Genomic DNA, 18,424 nt, shown 5'->3' on the forward strand with positions numbered 1-18,424 from the left:
AAACAGTGAGGTTTTATTCTCATACAGCCAGTGAGAAACAAGATGACAGCAAATCTGAAGGTTATAAAACAAAGGACAGAGGAAAAACAGATCAGCAAATAAACCACTGTGTAGGGGAGCTAATGTTTCTCAACATTAAGAAAACTAAGATCATGGCATCCAACCCTCTCAATTCCTGGCAAATAGATAGGGAAGAAATGGAGGTAGTGACAGATTTTATTTTCCTTGGCTCCAAGATTACCACAGATGGGGACTGCAGGCAAGAAATTAAAAGACGCTTGCTCCTGGGGAGGAAAGCTATGGCAAATCTAGACAGCATTCTAAAAAGCAGAGACATCACCCTGCCAACAAAAGTGCGTATAGTCAAGGCTATGGTTTTCCCAGTTGCAATGGATGGCTGTGAAAGTTGGACCATAAGGAAAGCTGAGCGCCAAAGAATTGAGGCCTTTGAACTCTGGTGCTGGAGAAGACTCCTGTGAGTCCCTTGGACTGCAAGGGATCAAACAGTCAGTTCAAGAAGAGATCAACCCTGACTGCTCTTTAGAAGGCCAGATCCTGAAGATGAAACTCAAATATTTTGGCCACCTAATGAGAAGGAAGACTCACTGGAGAAGAGCCTAATGCTGGGAAAGACTGAGGGCAAAAGAAGAAGGGGACGACAGAGAAGGAGGTGGCTGGATGAAGTCACTGAAGCAGTAGGTGTGAGCTTAAATGGTCTCCAGAGGATGGTAGGCCTGGAAAAACGTTGTCCATGGGGTTGCAATAGGATGGGCATGACTTCGCAACTAACAACAACAACAACAACAACAACAACAACAACAGGATAGGTAGGAAAACAAACTGCAAGACAGTTTTTTTTTAAATAGCATGTGTTCTTGAATTACAGTAGTTGCTGAAATCTTTGATGATGCTTCCTACTTTATTCAATAAAGATTATTTATCTGCAGTCCCCGAGTTTCTTCTGAATAGTCCTAAGGGATTTATTTCTGCCTATGAGATGAAACTTTATATCTAGAGATATTGCTATGAAGATTCACTCACGAATGTTCAATAAATCTTGGCACTGTTTAATCAATGCATTCTCTACCCAACCTATTGTTGAGTGGCTATGTTCACAAACACACTTAACCTGATCACTGAATAAATCCATTCCTGAAATTGCACAATACATTTTAGCACTATAGCTTAGCAAATAGGATGGGATTGCACAGCGCGCTTGACAAAGATACATCTTCCAAGTTAACGCTAATCAAATCAATATTGTGTGGATGTTCCAAGCAGATCTTTAATGGACTTGGTTAAATGCATTTTTTGTAAACACAGCCTAATTTCCTCCATAAAAGACCAACATTATCTTTGCAAAACGTACTTCTGGAAAAAGAACAATTATCAAACAATAAAATTAATGCAAAAAGCCAATAAATAAGCCATTAAGTAGAAATATTCAGTGGCAAATAAATTGATAGAACTCATTTGCCTATATACTGTATACAGTGATGCTTAGAAGTTTGTGAATCCTTTTGAATTTTCAATGTTTTGCAAGTGGAATAAGGGTCTTATGCTGGAATAGTCTTTGCTTCACTTCTCATCCAATCCAAAATGTTCTATTTTGGACTCATTGGTTCACAGAACATTGTTCCAATATCCTTCTGGCATATCTACATGATCTTTTGGAAATCATAGATGAGACACAATCTTCTTTTTGGAGAACAGTGGCTTTCTCTCTGCCACCTGGCCCTTCAGACTATTATTGTTCAGTGTCCTACTAATGGTGGTCTCATGAATACTGACATTCAGAGAAGCCTTAAGCTTTTATAGATATTACTTTTCTTTGAGACCTCCTGGATTATTATATGTCTTGGTCTTGGTATGGTTATATTCCATCAGTCCTGGGAATGGGAGTGTCAGGGTTCCAAGTAACACCCCCAACTAAAAAAGACTCCGAGGCTTGAATTTCCTCAAAGTTCCATTTTATTGAAGATGTCATATTGGCACATCTGGGAAAACCCAAATCTGAAAGTTTCCAGGTTTTCCCCACCCAAGTGAAAGTTCAAGCCCTGCCCAACACCCACATGTCCAATACATGGTCCAATCATCCACCGTCCAAATTGGAGATACCTCCCAGTCATCTGACTCCAGGTGCCAGGGCAAGGTGTCCTTGACTCTCTGAGAAAGGAATGTTACTTTGATTACATATCATCCATACTCTATACAATCCCCCCTCCTACTTTCCCACAGTAATGTGGCAGGCCTGAAGGCCCAAATGCAAAAGATGGCTTCCAGGTCTGGCAGGGAGTCTAATAATGTATTGAATTGTCTCCATTTATATACAATTATGCCTGACAGTGAACTGGTGAAATCCAATTCTTTGGAAATGCTTGTGTAATCTCCTTTGGTTGAACTGTGACTTACTTCCACATATTTGGGTTGTAAAAACCAAACTTTGATCATGAATATCCAAAATTCTGTTCTTTAAACAAGGCAGGATCTCCCATACTCACACCTGTTCATTATTCCCTTGATTGTAACACCTGACTCTAATTTTCCGTTCAGATGAAATGATAATCCTAGAGGTTTACATACTTTTATCGTGCATAAATATGTAGCTTTGGATCAATTTCTTCAAAAAAATAAATGAGCAAATAAAATATTTTTGGTTCATTTGTTTAATTGGGTTCCCTTTATCTACTTTTAACACTTGCGCAGAGAGCAGATCATATTTGAAGTCATATTTATGTAGAAATATTGAAAATTCAAAAGGATTCACAAACTTCTACACCACCTACAGATAGTCAACAGGTCATTTCTATTGATGTATATTCTCACAATGTGAAAAAATATATTGCTGGAGAAAATGAAACATTATTAATCATCCAATGCATGATAAACATATGATGGCTATATGTCATCTTCCACTGGTGATCATTTCTGTCCACGGATTTGGTTAGAAATTTTGAAATCACCCCTTAAGCTACGATTAAAAAGTGATGAGAAAAAGATACATCCCTCAGCGAAAGACATATTATCAGACTTTGGACCCAACGTGGCTGTTAAGTCTTGCTTCTCCCTATTCTGAATCCCTTATTTTTGGCAGAAGATTCATACTCCAATCTACCTGATAGAGGTGTTGCTGTAGGGATAAAATGAAAAATACCTCCACAGAGATATTTTTCCTCATTTTCCTTGAGCCCCTATAGAACAGGTGAAAGATAAACACAGCAATAAATAAAACAAGATATTTTTGACAGTATCATCCAACTAAAAAGCAGAAACATAGTATTTACCTGAAAATGTGCGCAAGATCTTTTGCTTCAATACCTTTAAGAATATCCTGAATAATGGCAGGGTTACTGGCTTCTGAAGATGCTGGTAAAGATGGGCATTGTGCATGTCCATAGTAGCCTATCAAAACCCCCAAAATAAATAAACTTGTAGCAGTGCAAAATATCTTAAATATCCAGCAAAAGCTGCAGCAATTGGTCTTTGGTGGATGCTGTATCTGGTGAGAAATATAATCCAGATCTTCCTGGAGTCTTTCAAACCTTCCTTTGGGAGATGCTGATGGTTGAATGGACTCCAAGTCAGCGTTTTGACTACTCTCCATTGGTTGATGGATTGCTCCATCCAAAGTAAAATGGTCAAAGCTTAGCTCCTCCAGTTCTTTCTCCATGTCCCATTCTAACTCCAGGGAAGTGGCTTGAAGGTCTTCACTATCTAAATAGTGTGCATTCTGATCTCCGTGGACTTTTTGGTAAGCCATCCTTTTACCTGTTGCATTAAATATGTATAATTATAAGGTCTGCAAATTAAGATGAAAGCTTGAAGAAGCGTGATATATTCAGCCTTGAGAAGAAAAGACCAAGGAAGAAGAATAGGATCGCCATGTTCAAATGCCTGGAAAAAATGACACAGACAAAGGTCAAGAATAATAATAATAATAATAATAATAATAATAATAATAATAATAATAATAATAATAATAATATACTACAAGAAAGCAGATTTTGGCTGGGGTAAAGAAAAAAAAACTTCCTAAGTAAAAGAGCAATTTATTTACTCATCAGCTACCCATTTCACAAACATAACTCTAGGTGGCATCCAATAAAACTAGTTAAAACAAATAAAAATAGTCATTAAAAATTAAATATATCAATTAAGTTACATACATACCGTATTTTTTGCAGTATAAGACACACCTTCCCCCCCCCCAAAAGAGGCTGAAAATTTGGGTGTGTCTTATACTCCAAATGTAGCTTTTTCGAAGCTTTTTTTTTAGCTCTAACGAGGTGCTAACGAGGCACTAGTGAGTGATCTTATCAGCTTTGCTTTGATCTCCGTGCTTTGCTCCGACTCTCAACTGTTCTTTAGAAGCTTTTTTTCAGCCCTAACTAGGCACTAGCCTAGTGAAGCGATCTTCCCCAGTGTTTTGCCTGCTTTTCTCATTGCTGCTTCCTCTCAGCTGTGCCTAAGAAGCTGTTTTTTAATCCCCAAGCAGGGGATAAAAAACCAGCAAACTAATGTGCTGAAGCTGACCAGACTAAGGACCCTAGCCAGATGAATACCTGATAGGCAGATTTTTTCCCTCCTATTTTCCTCCCCAAAAACTAAGCTGTGTCTTATACTCCAGTGCGTCTTATATTCCAAAAATTATGGTACATACATACATACATATATACATACATATCAATATAAATAAATAAATTACAGGGATTGAATATATCTAGTCTAATGAAAAGAAGGATTAGGGGAGACATGATAGCAGTGTCCAATATCTGAGAGGCTCCTATAAAGATGAGTGGGTCAACTTATTTTCTAAAGCACCAGAAAGTAAGATAAGAAACAATGTATGGAAACTAACCATAGAGAGAAGCAGCCCAAAACTAAGGAGAAAATTCCTAATGGTTAGAGCAATCAACCAATGGAACAGCTTTCCTTTAGACGTTGTGGGTACTCCATCACTGGAGACGTTCAAATAGAGACTGGCCAACCATTTGTCTGAAATGGTATAGGCCACCGATGGCTAACCTTTTCCGGACCAAGTGCCCAAAGCACGCATATGCTTAAACCCCCAAAATGCAATGCACATGTGGGCCCTGCACATGCACGCATGGCCCCCGCATGTGCCATGCCCCCCATGCATTCACGTGTGGCCCCCACATGTGCCCCACCCCCACATATGTGCAGCAGAGACCCAAAGACCAGCTGGCTGGCGGGACGCATATGCGCAAGGTCTCTTCCAATTCTATTATTCTATGTTCTAAATATTAATACCTAGTGGTATTAATGGGCCTGGTGGCTCAGCAGACTGATAGCATTGTGATTAACACCAGCTGTCTGCAATTACTGTAAATTTGAATCTCACCAGACTCAAGGTTGACTCAGCCTTCCATTCTTTCTAAGGTAGGTAAATTGAGGACCCAGTTTGTGGGGGCAATAAGCTGACTTTGTATAAATATACAAAAGTATGAGGCTATTGCTTAACGCATTGTTAGCCGCCCTGATACAATTAATATTGTTAACATAAAATTTATAAAATTATAAATGTATAAAGACAAATGAATAAAAGTAAGTTAAGTGGAGGTATCAATTACTCAGGGATTTGGGTAGGTGGATGTGTTAAAACAGAATATTTGTGTAATTAATTGTTGGGATGATAATAATTTGGATTCTCCAATGGAGCAGACTTTAGAATGGATGGTCAAAATGGGTCTTCCTCCCCTAAGATGCTAAATGTCAATGACAATGTTTCCTTTCATATCTGAGTCATCGCAGGTAGCAAAATAGGCAGCATAAAATTTAATAAATAAATAAAACACTGGAAGATGAATATAACCCTTTAAAAAAAAAAATCCTTAATGTGCTGGTGGAATATAACCACCACTAAGAGATACACGTCAGGGTCGTTTCCTGAATGGTTGGATTTAGGGGTGGGTTATATTTACCTTTACTACCGGTTTGCAGTGGGGCCGTGCATGTGCGCTTGCTCCGCTCATGCGTGTGCGTGCTCTTCTGCGCATGCACAGAAGCATTTTGATGATGTCGGGGTTGGTGGGCGGCACCTCCCGCCGGTTTTACTACCGGTTCTATAGAACCGGTGTCTGGAAACACCCAATTACTTTATTATAACCATTCGCTAATTCAGATATCAACCAGTTCACTTCTGCTATTATTGTGACCAGTAATGTAATTCCACCTATTTTTCTTATTTACTGAACTAACCAACCATTGTTTTCTTTCCTTCTTGGTCCATTTCTTTTTAATGTCAAAAGAGAAATACTGCTTTGAAATGAACTTGACTCCTTATGACTAACTGAGGATATCCATATATATTCATAAAATAGGAGGAGGAGGAGGAGGAGGAATATACTGGTAAAAATAAACAATGTTATTAAGGCATCTACAAAGTAAGAAATACTGTCTTAAGATAGAAATTCAATAGAAATGGAATTTCAGAATGATATTCCTTTATCTTCAATTCCTCAATAAAATGCTGTCTTCTGGGTTTGGTTTGGTTTGGTTCGGTTCGCTTCACTTCGCTTTGTTTGAAGTCTACTGTCGATGTCACCCCATTCCTAAGAGGTCCTTATTTTATTTTATTTTATTTTATTTCATTTTATTTATTTTGTAACCTGAACATATGGTTCCTCCTGACTGATCAATACACCTGAAATTTATTCTACAGATCTGACTTTTGGGAGGTTCATACTTTTTCCTCTTCTTTCATCTGCCTCCTATTTTAGTTGTATCAGAATCATGTTGGCAACTTGAATTATGAATCATGAATTAATTAGGGCATCTTTCGGAAACTTGACACATGTCTCAGCTGGTATTCTTCACAAAAATGGCTTCTATAATGACAAAGTGGAAGGGGTGGCAGTTCTAGCCCGTTTCTATCTGAATAGAAATGCCCTCAAAGTAGAACTCTAACCTCTAATCTAAACATTTAAAATCAATTCTCGACAAATCATTTCTAAACTGACTTCAGGGACGAGGCTTCGTTCTCATTCATAGTTTTGACTATAGAGATTCCATCACATAAGCAGTGGCAATTTAACGCTTTTCAAGCAGCAGACCGACCCATCAATTAGAATGTAATGCAGATACAGATATTAACTCCTCAAAGTGACGCTTATCTGAATGACACCTGCAACACAGTCTCCATCTCCTTCTTGTAACCTAGTAATATGTTTTCCTCATCCAAGATCCATCTTCCAGATAGCTTCATGAACTAGATAAACTTAGTTAGATGCCAACAGCAGAGAAAGGGAGGAGAAAGGGAGGATTAAAAAGTGTACCCAAAAAAATAAACACTAACCAAAATGAAGGTAGAAAAAAGCACCCAAAACTGTCTCGATACATAGCATTTAATGGGACAATTGTAATTCTTTACAAAGAATTCAGTATTTCAAAATCTGTGTCCTAAACCACACAAAGAAGGAATAGAGGTGACATGATAACAGTGCTCCAATATCTCAGGGGCTTCCACAAAGAAGAGGGAGTCAAGCTATTCTCCAAAGCACCTGAGGGCAGGACAAGAAGCAATGGGTGGAAACTCCTCTTCAAGGAGAGAAGCAACCTAGAAATAAGGAGAAATTTCCTGACAGTTAGAACAATTAATCAGTGGAACAACTTGCCTCCAGAAGTTGTGAATGTTCCAACACTGGAAGTTTTTAAGAAGATGTTGGATAACATTTGTCTGAAGTAGTGTAGGGTTTCCTGCCTAAGCAGGGGGTTGGACTAGAAGACCTCCAAGGTCCTTTCCAACTCTGTTGTTCTATTCTAATACACATACACAACAACTGAACAGATTTACAGATTTGCCACCAGCAAAATCATCATTGTTTCAGGTCCAAAGTGGTTTACAGAATTGCAGGCAAACTGTGCTCAATCCTTCCGAGATCAGTAAAATGGGGTTTCAGATTGTTGGGGGCAATATTCAAATAATGCTTACATTGTAAACCACCCAAAGAGTGCTGTAAAGCATTATGGAGCAGTATATAAGCCTAAACACTATTGGTATTACTCTATTCTCAGTTTTATGTAATACCATAGTGTTGGGGTTTCCTTTTCTCTTTGCACATATTTTGTTTTTGAACATTTTTCACTTTCACTGAGAGTGATTCTTGGTAGTTTAGGTTTTGCCATTATTATTATTATTATTATTATTATTATTATTATTGTTGTTGTTGTTGTTGTTGTTGTTTGTTGTCATTGTTACATTGTTCTCTTGAATTTGTTTTCTCTTTTTTTATGTATATGACTGTAAACTGGTCTGGGACCTCTTTAGAGTTGAATTTATGAAAAAAGAGTTTTACTACTTCCCAATTTTGCAGTGCATGGATGCTTAAGAGTGCATGCTATAGTAAATGCAAGGCTGACATGAAAACTTCTAAATTGCCTCTTTTATCAGAGCCAGAAGCAAAAAAAAATCAGTATTCTATAACAGCTGCCTTCAGATCTCCACACATTAAATAGAAAGCAACATGTAAAATCAAATGGTGTAAATGTAGATGCTAAGTGAAACAAAATAAATAAACATAAATTAGCAGGGCCAAATGTGGGACATATATAATTGCTTTAAGGAAAATTTTGGGGACTAGGGGGTACTCAAATCAGTAATGTTTACCAATCTATCCATGCAAGCATTTCATAAAAATTATATTAAATTCCATGAAATGGTTGTTAGCCTGAATTAACAATAACCTTTTTTTAAAATTCGATAGCTTTTCCAAATCGGATCAAGATTTCCTCAACAGTTCTTATTTCCACTAGGAAAACTTGTCATTAACAAAAGCTTTTTCAGAAAGTTTTTTCAGATAGATGCCTGCATTAAGAATTGGCAGAATACCTCTAATGTTGTTGAGTTTTCCAAAAATTCTCATTGCCTTAACTTCCATGGATATTTTACACTGACATTTCTGTTTGTTGTCATATCTTTTTCTTTAACGGAAACTCATCAACTCAGAAAATGGGGAATTATCACTACCATTTTAATTCTTAAAGCTTATCTCTTCTTTTTTTTAAAGCAAAACTTTATTCATTAAAAAAACATTTAAAACATACAAAAGCTTGAATAAGTTAAAAGTTAACTTAATCAAGGAACAAATTTACATATACATATACAATAAACGACTTCAACTACTAACTAATTTCTATTATTATATATACATATATACAAACCTACAGTGACATATTTCATTTTCTATCTATCTGACAGTGCATTTTTTTAATTATGTTAATTTCCTCTAAATTTCATCTCAACCCATTTGGCCTCCTCTGATTTATCCACTGGGTACCATCTATTCCATATTATAAAATATTTTGAGTCCTCCTTATCCTGTAACTCTAAGGTTAATTTGTCCATTTCTGTGCATGTGTATATCTTTTATATTAGTTCCTGATCAGTTGGCAATCTATTTGTTTTCCAAAGTTGTGCTACTGTTAGTCTAGCCGCCGTTATTATGTGAAGTATTAAATATTTTATGTCATTCCTAATGTTCTTTTTAATCATACCTAATAAAAAAATTCCGGGTTCTAATTCAATTTCATAATCTGTTATTTCTGCTATCCATGTTTTTATCTTGTTCCAATATTTCTTAATTTCTGGGCAGAGCCATCAAGCGTGATAAAAAGTTCCCTGTGCTTTTTTACACTTCTTAAAGCTTATCTCAATATTTCTTAAATTCTTCAAATTAAACAAGAGCTCCACATTTCTCTCAAAAATTTTATCTAGTGATCAATCTAAATTAGGGGGGGGGAAATAGCTACTTCCTACAAAAGACTGACCAAAGACTTACTAAACATTTAAGCAGCCGACAAATATGGGCTTTCTTAGGTTTGATTTTCTTAGCTTTGAATAGTGAATTGAACAGAGCAATCAGCTATTTGCATTTTCTCAAGTTCATGTATCTGAATATGTGGCACTTGTTCATCATTATACAATAACTTTCTGAATATATTCAAAAGTGTGCCAACTCATGTAGGTACCACAGGTTGCTATGACAACTGCTGGAAGTGAAATCTAGACTATTTATTTTCACAATGTATATGCAGACATATACCTACCCACTTAAATGCATTACATCTTCCTTATTGGGAGATGATAGATAGATAGATAGATAGATAGATAGATAGATAGATAGATAGATAGATAGAGGGAGAGAGAGAGACTGACTGACTGACTGACTGACTGACTGACTGATTTTTGGTATTGTGTGGATATCCATAATTTTGAAAATGTCATCAGAAAAAGCTGATAGTCACTTGATATATATGTTATAGAAATGGAGTTAGCCGTATCAAAGAGATACCCTTGACCACTTAATGAAAATTTTCCATTTATTTGTGCTTTGTCAAACACCTTAACTTGATTTTGTTCTTGAGTGTCATTATATATATTTTTCTAAACAACAATAACAAAAATCTTTTTCCTCAGTTCATCCAGAACAAAAACCCCATCCAGAGCCCAATGAAAAGACAGATTATGTGCTCTTGATAGAAAAGAGAGATAATGCAAATGCTAGTGGCTGAAATCCAAAGTATCAAGGTCAGTGCTGAATTTCAAATACTTGGCTCCACTTTACTCACATTACATATTTCTGTAACACTAATCACACTTCCACCTCTTCATGGCTTTCTATATTTCTTCTGCCAATTCACCTCATATTTAACAATCTTCTCCATTTCTAAAGCCCTCAGCTACAGAAAAACCTGCCCCATATAATTCAGTGGAAGTGTTGCTCATGACATAAAAGATAATGTAATCTAAAGGACGTGCCCAAGGGTTGACATATTGAAGCGACAATAAAGTTACTCAATGCATCACAGTGATGGTTTAGTGAGAAGTTAGCTAAAGCAGCCAAGGAAACTTTCAATTCATGGTTGTGTTCTGACATGAATGCATTCCCAAAGACATCTTAAAACATGACCCTCCTGCCCTTCTCCATGAATACTGGAGTGAATCTCCACAAAACAGTCAACAACTGGGAAAGATCTAGTGAGACAAAATAGGATCAAAGCTCACATAAAGACAATGGCATTTGGAGATCATATATATATATATGCAGCTTGCTGGCTGCTGGAAAAAAAGCCTAGAAACTAGTGGATTGGGATTTCACTGAACTAGGGCTGCATAAAAATCTTGATTTACGTAGGAAGAACCTGGCTAAAGAGAAATACACATAAAGGCCTACGAAAAGAAAACATACATATATATATATGTATGTATATGTATATATGTATATATATCTTTGATTATTCGGGTTTTCTCCCACGTAAAATTGGAAGTGTCTTGGCGAGGTTTCAACGAAGTTTCATTCGTCATCTTCAGGCTGGTGTTTTCGGCTTCGTGCTTCTAGGAGCAATGTGTGATCGCAGCTGTTTCTTCCTTTTAACTGCCAGTGGGGGTGTGAACTGATTGGGTGGGAGCTTGGCTGTGTTCTGATTGGGTGGAGGTGTGTTCTGATTGGATGGGGGGTTGGCTGTGCTCTGATTGGATGGGGGTGTGTTCTGTTTGGGTGGGGGCTTGGTTGTGCTCGGGTTAGTCTGAGTTGCAGGGGGATTTGAGCCGGTGAACTGTGTTGCTGTTGTTTGGCTTCGTGTTCGTGGTTGTGCCACATCTTCATGGTGAGTGTCAGTTTGCTTCCTGTATGGATTGGAGGGGTTTAAAGTGGCTAATGATGCAGCTGTGGTCTGGCTTCTGGTTTGTGGTTGTGCCTCATCATCGGTGTGGGTTTGAGTTTGCTTTTTGCATGGAAGTGTGGTGGTGACATCCTGTGTGGTTTTCGTGAGTGTGGGTTTGGTGTCATTCTTTGTGTTAGGGACTCGTTTGTCAATAAGGGCGGGTTTCCAAATGGCTGGTAGGCGGGAAGTATCATCTTGTTTATTCATGCTGTGTGGGCGTTTTTCTATCTGTTGTTTATTCTGATTATTCTGTTGTTAAAGAAAAAGAATCAGCTTAGCTCCTAGAAACACGAAGCCGAAAACACCAGCCTGAAGATGATGAATGAGACTTCGTCGAAACGTCGCCAAGACACTTCCAATTTTATGCGGGAGAAAACCCGAATAACCAAAGACCTACATACAAACACCTGCAAAAACCTTAGAATATATATTCTAACCTTGCAAAAACCTTGCAGGACCATCTCCAGCCACTCTCCCACCATCCTGTGTGCTCTCACAGAGTCGACCTCCTCAGGGTGCCGTCGGCCAAACAATGTCGGCTCACGGCCCCCAGGAGGAGAGCGTTCTCTGTGGGAGCCCCGACCCTCTGGAATGGATTGCCCACCGAGCTCAGGACAGCCCCCGACCTTCTTTCCTTCCATTGCAAGCTGAAGACATGGCTCTTTCGTCAACTCAACTGATCCGTTTGGGGGTACACTGTTATAATTTTAAACTGTTTTTAATAGGGTTGTTGATTTTAATTTTATTTCATTGTGATTTGTATTGGAATTTGTCATTTTGTAAGCCGCCTTGAGTCCCTAGGGAAAAAGGCGGCATATAAATCGCAATAATAAATAAATAAAGATAGATAGATAGATAGATAGATAGATAGATAGATAGATAGATATAGATATATAATTTATATAGATATATATAATTTATTTATATATATAGATATATAGATATAATTTATATTTTGCTGATAAAGAAATAAAGGGAGACTAATATAGATCTATTTCAAGCTATTCAGCTCTCATCAGCTAGCCATACCCTTTTACTTGGATTCGAACTTGGGCTGCCTGCATGTTAGGCAGTTGTATTAACCTCTGAGCCACAAGTTCTCCTCCCTTCATCAGCTTGAGCCGGGGAGAGATTGTTTTTTTATCGAGACACCTGGTCTACCCCAGCATGTGCTGTGGTACACACACACACACACACACAATTTTAAAACTTTCTGGGACTTGCTCTACTTTTCTATATTCATATTTTGAATTAAAATGCACAGATTAGTATGGAAATGTGTGTAGAAATAGAGATGATAGAGACAGAGACTGTGAGCAGAGTGGTGGCCAAGTACTGAAGATGCTCGCCTCCTATTCAGAAGGTTGAGAGTTCAATCCTATGTAGCGGCAGATATTTCTCTCCTGGGGCGCAAAAAAAAAATAAATGCTGAGAATTCCAGATGGTGTCAGGAATGGCATCTGGCCAGTAAACATCCTGACTCTACTCCGAATTTAGGGATTACAGGGTTGTAAAAAGAAAATATACTATATGTATTGAGACATACATATTTATATGTCCATATGTGTGTGTATGTGTGTATTGAGAGAGAGAGAGAGAGAATATGCAAAAACAGATTAGCAGATTAACAATTGAGTAATCTATTGATCCTTAAACAAGGTATAGGAGTGTAGAGGAGAATAGATACCATAGTGGTCAGACTTTAGAAGAGAATTTCCTTCACAGAAGAAATCATCATGTTGAACAGGAATCAACATTTTGTTGGACATAAATATTGGGTACCAATCACTTAAAGGAGCCCATCACTTGCAGTACCACTCTGACCAAAATGCCAATCTTTGAAGTACCGAAATTCATGAAGTTTCACAACAGCCATTTGAAGAATTTCCGAAGTCATCAGACTATCAATATCATATATCTGCCTGCCATTGTTGTTTCAACAACAACAGTGGAAACCTCTGTCATGCATGAACAGATATATGATTACCATCTGAGAAAGACCTTCAAATGCTTGAATTAAAATTTCAGGAAGCCACATCAGAATTTGAGAAGATACATACAACTCTGTGTTTCAAGAACAGGTGCTTCATCTAAAGCACTTTGTTAATTTTTCTGCAACAATCATCAAGCCATATTTTTAATAATCTGGGAATTTGTGAAAACTAAATTTGCAAGAAACCACAAACTAGTGCAAAGCAAAGCAGCTTTTCTTTCCCATTCTTTTTAACTCTTCAAAAAAGTTTAACTTATCGAAACAGCTACAAAATACCCCCAGTAGAAATGAACATAGTATGTGAGCCAACACTCCTTAGTTATCAAAGTTAGGCTGATTCTCTTGAGTATTTCTAAGAAGATTCTATACAGCAACACAATATCCTTCACCAGTACAGTACATGACCTTCAGCTTATTAAACTCCACTTACAGAAACAAAACAAATTAATATCAGTTTAAATAGAGAATTCTTCTCTCACACATGAAGTTTATTCCCCCTTGAAGAATACAGTTATCATTAAACTAATCTCACTCACTAAATGTCTGTGTTTGCACAAGCTGTGTTTCCCTCTGGCATAATTAAAAGGTGAAAATGCCCCTTACCTTTTACAATAAACTCTTGGCTTTTGAAAAAAAAAAAGTGACACAAAATCATGTTGAAACTATAACTGGGAAAATCAAGGATGACACTGGTGGCTTTCATTCATCTAACTATCACCATAAATCATTGTTGTTGTTGTTAGTTGCAAAGTCATGTCCAACCCATCGCGACCCCATGGACAACGTTCCTCCAGGCCTTCCTGTCCTCTACCATCCTCTGGAGTCCGTTTAAGCTCACGCTGACTGCTTCAGTGACTCCATCCAGCCACCTCGTTCTCTGCCGCCCCTTTCTTCTTTTGGCCTCAATCTTTCCCAGCATTAGGCTCTTCTCCAGTGAGTCCTTCCTTCTCATTAGGTGGCCAAAGTATTTGAGTTTCATCTTCAGGATCTGGCTTTCTAAAGAGCAGTCAGGGTTGATCTCCTCTAGGACTGACCGGTTTGATGGCCTTGCAGTCCAAGGGACTCGCAGGAGTCTTCTCCAGCACCATAGTTCAAAAGCCTCAATTCTTTGGTGCTCAGCCTTTCTTATGGTCCAACTTTCACAGCCATACATTGCAACTGGGAAAACCATAGCCTTGACTATACACACTTTTGTTGGCAGAGTGATGTCTCTGCTTTTTAGTATGCTGTCTAGATTTGCCATAGCTTTCCTCCCCAGGAGCAAGCATCTTGGCTGCAGTCCCCATCTGTAGTTATCTTGGAGCCCAGGAAAATAAAATCTGTCACTACCTCCATTTCTCACCCATCTATTTGCCAGGAATTGAGAGGGCCAGATGCCATCTTAGTTTTCTTAATGTTGAGTTTCAAGCCAACTTTTGCACTCTCCTTCTTCATCTGCATCAAGAGGCTCTTTAGTTCCTCTTCACTTTCTGCCCTTAAAGTGGTATCATCTGTGTATCTGAGGTTGTTGATATTTCTCCCGGCAATCTTAATTCCTTTTGATTCATCTAGTACTCCCAAGATAAATTCAAGGTGAACAATTCAACTCATACAGATCTAAATTGATTGATCCAAGCCTCTGTGAATCAAGAAACTGCCAAAGAAGCCAACAGCAAACAGAAGAATCTCTAAGACTGCCTCCACCCACCCACATACAGGCAAGACACCAGAATATATATCTAAACTGACAGCAAACAGCCCTCCTACTAGCACTGATGATGTTACCTAATTAGGGTAATGAAACGTCTGCAAGAAAACAAGCAAGCTCAGAGAGCACCAAGGATCCCACATTAAAACAAATTTGTTTGGGTCTCATCGCATTGGAGCAATCTCATTTGATGGCAGTGGAGTGAGGAAGAAACAACCACCAGTGGCATCAAAACAACAATTGCCAGAGGAAAAACAAGCACAACTGGAAAATTTGCTTAAAGGCTTTTTCATGGGGAAAAAAAAAATCTATCTCCCAATCTAAGAGCAATCATAGAAGAGGGGAGAGGTCAAAATATAAGTTAAAAGGTTGTCATTGATACTGTATACGTAAAAGTGTAAAAGCTTTGATTAGAAAATCACAGACAAAATTTTGATTTTTTTGTTTTGTTTTGTTTTGTTGATACATACCACAAATTATTTATTTATTTATTTATTTTATCAAATTTATATGCCGCACTTCTCCCGTAGGACTCAGGGCAGCTCACAAAATAAAAACAGCATAACAATAAAACAATGCTAAAACAAACCCATTTAAAATCCCCAGACAATTAAAACCTCGCAGCAGATCAGGGAATTTGCTGAAAAAGTCATGTCTTCAGGTCAGCACGGAAAGTGCGGAGGTCGGGGGCCGTCCAGAGCCCGGTGGGTAACCCATTCCAGAGGGTCGGTGCGACCACAGAGAATGCCCTCATCCTGGGGGCCGCCAGCCGACATTGTCTGGCCGACGGCACCCGGAAGAGGGCAGTCCTATGTGAGAGCACTGGGCGGCGCGCCCTGTACCAATGTTGGGTTTCAAAAATTTTCACACCTGTGGGTGTGGCTTGGTGGGTGTGGCATGGATTGGTGGGTGTGGCTTGGTGGGCGTGGCAGGGGAAGGATACTGTAAAATCTCCATTCCCTCCCCAATCCAGGGGAAGGTTACTGCAAAATCCCCATTTCCTCCTGATCAGCTGGGACTTGGGAGGCAGAGAATAGATGGGGGTGGGGCCAGTCAGAATTTTTACTACCAGTTCTCCAGAACTGGTCAGAACCTGCTGAAACCCACCTCTGCCCTGTACTAACGTGAGCAAGCTGGACCTGAAAAAATGTCCTCTCTGCTTCTTATTTCCATCCTCCTCACCATTAAAACATTTATCTAACGTTTCTGTTCCACATGGCAATTAACTGCAAAATGACATTTCATTTTTCAAGATCTGTATTTTCCCACCCACACATGTCGATATGTACACAGAGAGCCACGATACTTCCAATTCAGGTGACACTTTCATAGTTCCTAATTAGACAAATGCATCCAGAAATTAAAAATGACAAAGAGAAAATTGTACATTGAAGTATTTTAAATAACCATCAAAAGGAAAGTGACAAGCTTTCTTACTGAACGTGTTGGGGGATAAAAGAGGACGACGGAGAAGAAACAGACTAACAATCAGGTTTAGTGGCCTTGGCATAAAACATTTACTCCCCTTAGTGGGAATTGGTAGTCCCAAAGCTAGAGACCTGTGTATGTGAACTGTGTTAATCATCTGGTATGAGCATTCACTGTTTACTCTGGAGACAAGAACAAATGAATGGGTACAGAAAACGAAACAGACGGGCAGGTCGCTAAAACCACTCTGCACTTGACTTGTAACCCTTGGAGAGCACTAACAGAAGTGGATTCCTTAACCTTTGAGAGAAACTAGGCATCTTTTATTTTGTTAATAAGATAGCCCACTCTCCTGCTCATGCTATACAGTATACAATATCAGTAGATGATTGCTGTATTATAAAGATCTTCTCCCTCTTCTCCCTCCCTCCCTCCCTCCTTTCCTGCCTCCATTCTTCTCAAACCCATCTCCTTCCTTCCTTCCTCCCTCCCTCCTTTTCTCTCCTTCCAAAATTGCAAAGGCGAAATGAAACTCAAGATAGATTGTGCAATCTCTCTCTTTCTCTCATCTATCTATCTATCTATCTATCTATCTATCTATCTATCTATCTATCTATCTCTGAGCTGTTCCCACCTCCTAACCTCCATAATTCAGATTAAACTCCATATAAATTCATAAAATCACATATAAAAAAAGCAAACAACCAGTTAAATCTTAAAACTTTCTATTGACAGAGGAACCAAAGCCTGATAGAACAGCCAAATCTTTGTAGACTTAAACACACACACACACACACACACACACACACACACTTAAACACACACACACACACACACACACACTTAAACACACACACACACACACACAGGAAGGGGTCATTTGGATATCAGGAAAAGGAACAGTGACAGAAAAGGCATCTCCTCTGGCTTCTGCAGATGGTTGAGGCCATCCCTGGGGCCAACCTTCTCCATCTTATTTGGTAGGTAGATGTTCTCCAAACTTGAATCATGCTTTAATAGTGACAACCAACAGTTTTAATTGCACCTAGAACTCAACTTGCATTTATTTCCCATTAATGTGTCTTCTGAAAGTGATCTTGCTTAGTACACAGAGATTAAACCTTGGAAAATGTTCCATTTTAAGCCTCTTTGCTTCTTCTCATTCAGTGATAGGTTGAATCTTTAACACAACAAAAACATGGTTTCTTTTTGTGGTGTGCTATACACCTTTTCAAAAGAGGGTCTACTTAGCAAGATCTCCAATGCTAGGCTAGAGATGGATAGCAAGACTTAATATGGTTAGCAAAAATGAAGGTGGTTGTAATGTAAATGGCAATTCATGAATTTTCCTATGGGTGGAGATGGAAAGTGGTTTTGAGGGCTTCAGAATACTCTTCATTAAACATTAATCCTGTGTGGAACGATACAGTAAAATTTCATCGAACAAACACATTATAAATCAAGTGCTGTAACTATGTCAACATTTGCTGATCTCAAAAAGTGTTAATATTTGGATGGGAGACTAGTGAGAAAACACTGGGCTATAAACTAGATTCAATTTTTTTTTAAAAAAAAAATCCTAATAGAAGGCAATGGCAAGTCCCTTCTGAAATGTCACCAAGAAAACTTTGTGA

At 38.4% G+C, this 18,424-nt stretch overlaps 1 protein-coding gene across 5 annotated transcripts in view; it reads right to left on the reverse strand.

Moving 5' to 3' along the window:
- The window catches only part of NAALADL2 (N-acetylated alpha-linked acidic dipeptidase like 2), a 934,597-nt gene that overhangs the window by 466,274 nt on the left and 449,899 nt on the right, over nt 1-18,424 (reverse strand). For all 5 annotated transcript variants that reach the window (XM_087872505.1, XM_087872507.1, XM_087872506.1 and 2 more), the window contains one exon: nt 3,285-3,894. In XM_087872505.1, the coding sequence (XP_087728631.1) occupies nt 3,285-3,760 (476 nt within the window). In that variant the 5' untranslated portion in view covers nt 3,761-3,894. The remainder of the gene's footprint in view (nt 1-3,284; nt 3,895-18,424) is intronic.

Source organism: Pantherophis guttatus, chromosome 6, assembly GCF_059756535.1.
Source record: "Pantherophis guttatus breed Tessera chromosome 6, ASM5975653v1, whole genome shotgun sequence".
In the NCBI taxonomy this organism is placed as follows: Eukaryota; Metazoa; Chordata; class Lepidosauria; order Squamata; family Colubridae; genus Pantherophis; species Pantherophis guttatus.